The sequence below is a fragment of the Microtus ochrogaster genome, chromosome 21, assembly GCF_000317375.1.
Source record: "Microtus ochrogaster isolate Prairie Vole_2 chromosome 21, MicOch1.0, whole genome shotgun sequence".
NCBI classification, from domain to species: Eukaryota; Metazoa; Chordata; class Mammalia; order Rodentia; family Cricetidae; genus Microtus; species Microtus ochrogaster.
The window spans coordinates 47479140-47482627 of NC_022022.1; the positions used below are offsets into that span (position 1 = coordinate 47479140).

A 3488-nucleotide genomic window follows, 5' to 3' on the forward strand; every position below is an offset into this window, starting at 1 on the left:
TGGCTATTCTTCCAGATGTCCCGAGTTCAATTCCCAGCAACCACGTGGTGGTTCACAACCATCTATGAGATCTGGTGCCCTTTTTTTTTAGTATGCAGCTAGAATACTGTATACATAACAATCAACCTTAAAGAGCACCACCACATCCACTGGACAGTGGCAACACATACCTTTAATCCCAGCAACTTGGGAGGCAGTTCTGTGAGTTACAAGCTAGCCGGGTCTACATAATGAGTTCCAAGCCAGCTGTTACACAGAGAAACCCTGTCTCAAAACATCAACAGTAACAAGAGATGTTACTCTTGTAACTTGAGTTATAGGCTTTCTGGGAACTCAGTTTGGGTCTTCTAGAATTGTTACTGCTGTGCCATCTCTACAGTCCCAGAAAATGCTTCTCCCATCAAAATTACTTCCTTTGAGTATGAACATGCACATGCCACACTGTGAATGTGGGGACAACTTTTGGTAGCTGGTCCTCTCCTGCCACCATGAGGACTCCATGTAGCACTCCAGTCATCAGTTCTGGTGGCACATTAAGACAACTCAGCAGCCTGACAAAATACCTAAACTGAATTTGGCTATCAACTTCCTCACTACTAATGTTTACTAGGACATTTATGCTGCAGTAAGCACTAAACCAAACTGTTAATATTGTTTCTCAATATGACCCAACAGAAACCCTGATCTAGGTCTATTAGGCTAAGGAAAAAAAAAAATCAGCTGCACACAGTGGTTTATGCTTACTCCACCACTGAGAGGAAAAGGCAGGCAGACCTCTGCATTTAAGGCCAGCCTTGTCTACACTGTCTCAAAAACAAACCCAGAAAAATGAAAATGTGGTTACCCATCTTTCTACTCTTTGGTGTCAGTTTTTGGCATTGCTTGACTTGCAAATATCTTCAGTTTATGAACAATTACAAGGTGTATATTCAAATTTAAGACATTTTTACAAACTTCCTTTGTTGTTTAAAAAAAAAAAAAGCCAATGAAATGAACCCCTATCTGCCTCATTATAAAGCCATAGTGGTCAAGTCTCTGTTGCACTACCAAAAAACTTTCTATCTAGCCCTGTCCTGAAACTCACTGTAGCCCAGGTTGGCCGTGAACTCAGAAATCTGCAACAGCCCTCCACCAAGTGCTGGGATTCAAGGTGTATGCCAACAACGCCAGGTGGGATATCTCTGTTAAAATAAAATAGACACTGTTGTACTCTACTTTCATTTTATTTCTGTGTAAGGTGCTGTCTCCATGTGCCTTGTCAGTGTGGGTGCAGATGCACAGGTGCTTGTGGAAGCCAGGATCAACACCGACTCCTCCAGTATCTTTCACTGAGTGGTCTCTCTAAGCAAACGTGATGTGTGAATCCCCTCTATGTGCTGTCATTCCCATTAATGAATAAAGAAACTGCCTTGGCCTGTTGATAGGGCAGGGAAGACAGAACTGAATGCTGGGAGAAGGAAAGAGTCAGAGAGAAGCCATGGATCCTCTGCCTGTGAGAGATGCCAGTTAGAATCTTGTTGGTAAGCCACAGCCATGTGGCGATACAAAGACTAATGGAGATGGATTAAATTAAGAGTTAGTCAATAAGAAGTTATAGCTAATGGGCCAAGCAGTGATTTAATTACTACAGTTTCTGTGTGCTTATTTTAGGGCTAAGCTAGCTAGGGCCGCCAGGAACCAACAAGTAGCCCCCTCCTCCTACAAACATGGATTTTGCTGGGCTAGGTGGCCAAGGAGCTCCAAAAGAATCAAACTAGTCTATGTTTCAAACCTCTGATGATTGGTAGCCAGTCCAACAGTCAGAAATTATAAATTACTTCGGCAGAATGGGAGATAAATACCTTAACTCACTACTTTGATGCAGCAGGGATGGGTAGTGTGGGCCTTGATAAACACTGAACTCCTGTAACTAGTTAGGCAGATCTAATATTATCTCTGATCTATGGACACTCAGCTGTGAAGTGGCATGGTTAACAAGAATACTTGTAATTCTGGATATCTTTCCTATATTGTTACATGATCGTGTGCTGTACCACAAATGCTGTAATTTCAGATGACAAATTACATTTTCCCATGGTACAGTTGAATTAAGTACCAGGAACTACATTATAAACAAGTTTAAAGGGTACTCACTCCAATCTTCTCTTCTATGAGTTGCCGAGCGTAGTCTATTTGCTGTGGAGTGCCACGAATTGTAAATAACTTCATATTAGGATCTGCGTTAGGAGGAGGATTTCTCTGAAGCTCTATTCTCGCACCAGACTGCTGGCTTATGCTTTTTATGGTTTCGCCTCCTAAAAAAAGAAAAAAAAAATTAGCTCAAAGAATATAAGAAATGCTGTAATTAAAAAAAAAAACACCTATTTAATAAAGTTTGATAGTATTCCATTGGACAATAATTTGTTAGGATTTTCTACTTATTCTGGTCTTCTATCTACAACTCATACCAAATAAAGTCTATTCAAACATATAAATCCTAACATGGGTAAAACAGTAAAACTTCAATAAAGAGCTTTTGTAAGAAACAAAAAAAAAAATTAACCTAAATACAATTCCAAAAAACAAAACAAAACCAGTCACCCCTAATTCAATTAGGATCAAGTTTGTGTTTTTTTCTTTTTTTTTTTGGTTTTTCGAGACAGGGTTTCTCTGTGGCTTTGGAGCCTGTCCTGGAACTAGCTCTGTAGACCAGGCTGGTCTCGAACTCACAGAGACGCCTGCCTCTGCCTCCCGAGTGCTGGGATTAAAGGCGTGCGCCACCATCGCCCGGCTTAGAATCAAGTTTTATTTCTTCAACGGATAACTGACCCCTTTCCCTAGAAGCCAACGAAACACAAATCCCATTTTTAACAGTGTTGTTTTAGTTGCCATGTAAAATCCCTTTCCTACTAAAATACTTCCAAAAACAAAAAATCAATACCATTTGTGTACAATAAAGTGTCCAGAAAAATCAGTTATGTTTAACAAAGAATTTAAAATACATTGCCTTTTCCAATTATCAATCCAGTTTTCCCAGTTGGCACAATGAAATTAAATTCCTGTAGTCCACCAGGTGGTCCCATATTCCAGTTGCCTTGACCTCTACCTCGTCCTCGCCCACCAGGTCCAGGTCCACCAGGATTACCAGCCTGAAAGGAGGAAAAAAAATGAACAAAGAAATGCTTTAACAAAATTAATAGTTTTATTTCCAAACTTTCCTATTTCTCAACAATGAAATTAAGAGATGATTTAAATATTACTTGACAAAAATATTCACTTAATCAATAACTTCCTTTTTCTTTTGAGACAGGATTTCTGTGTAGCTCTGCCTGTCTTCACAGAACTGTGACAAGCGTTTAAGAAGCCCTTCCTGGACCTTTCCATGTCCGCCATCAGACCCTGTGTGTGGGGTTTGGGGTTACATGAACACTTGTCTCTGACACAGCTTTTGACACCCTACTTTTTCTGCAGCAGTTCTTCTGCCCTTAAGATTTTTATCTTAAGCCGGG

General features: G+C 40.2%; 1 protein-coding gene across 11 annotated transcripts in view; it reads right to left on the reverse strand.

Annotated features, from left to right (window-relative positions):
• The window catches only part of Fubp1 (far upstream element binding protein 1), a 30101-nt gene that overhangs the window by 15846 nt on the left and 10767 nt on the right, over positions 1 to 3488 (reverse strand). For all 11 annotated transcript variants that reach the window (XR_003377829.1, XR_003377830.1, XM_013350082.2 and 8 more), the window contains 2 exons: positions 2987 to 3128; positions 2134 to 2294 (listed from right to left, as the gene is read on the reverse strand). Coding sequence is in view for 9 of the 11 variants with exons in the window: in XM_013350082.2 (XP_013205536.1) it covers positions 2134 to 2294; positions 2987 to 3128 (303 nt within the window). In the remaining 2 variants the exon portion in view is untranslated. The remainder of the gene's footprint in view (positions 1 to 2133; positions 2295 to 2986; positions 3129 to 3488) is intronic.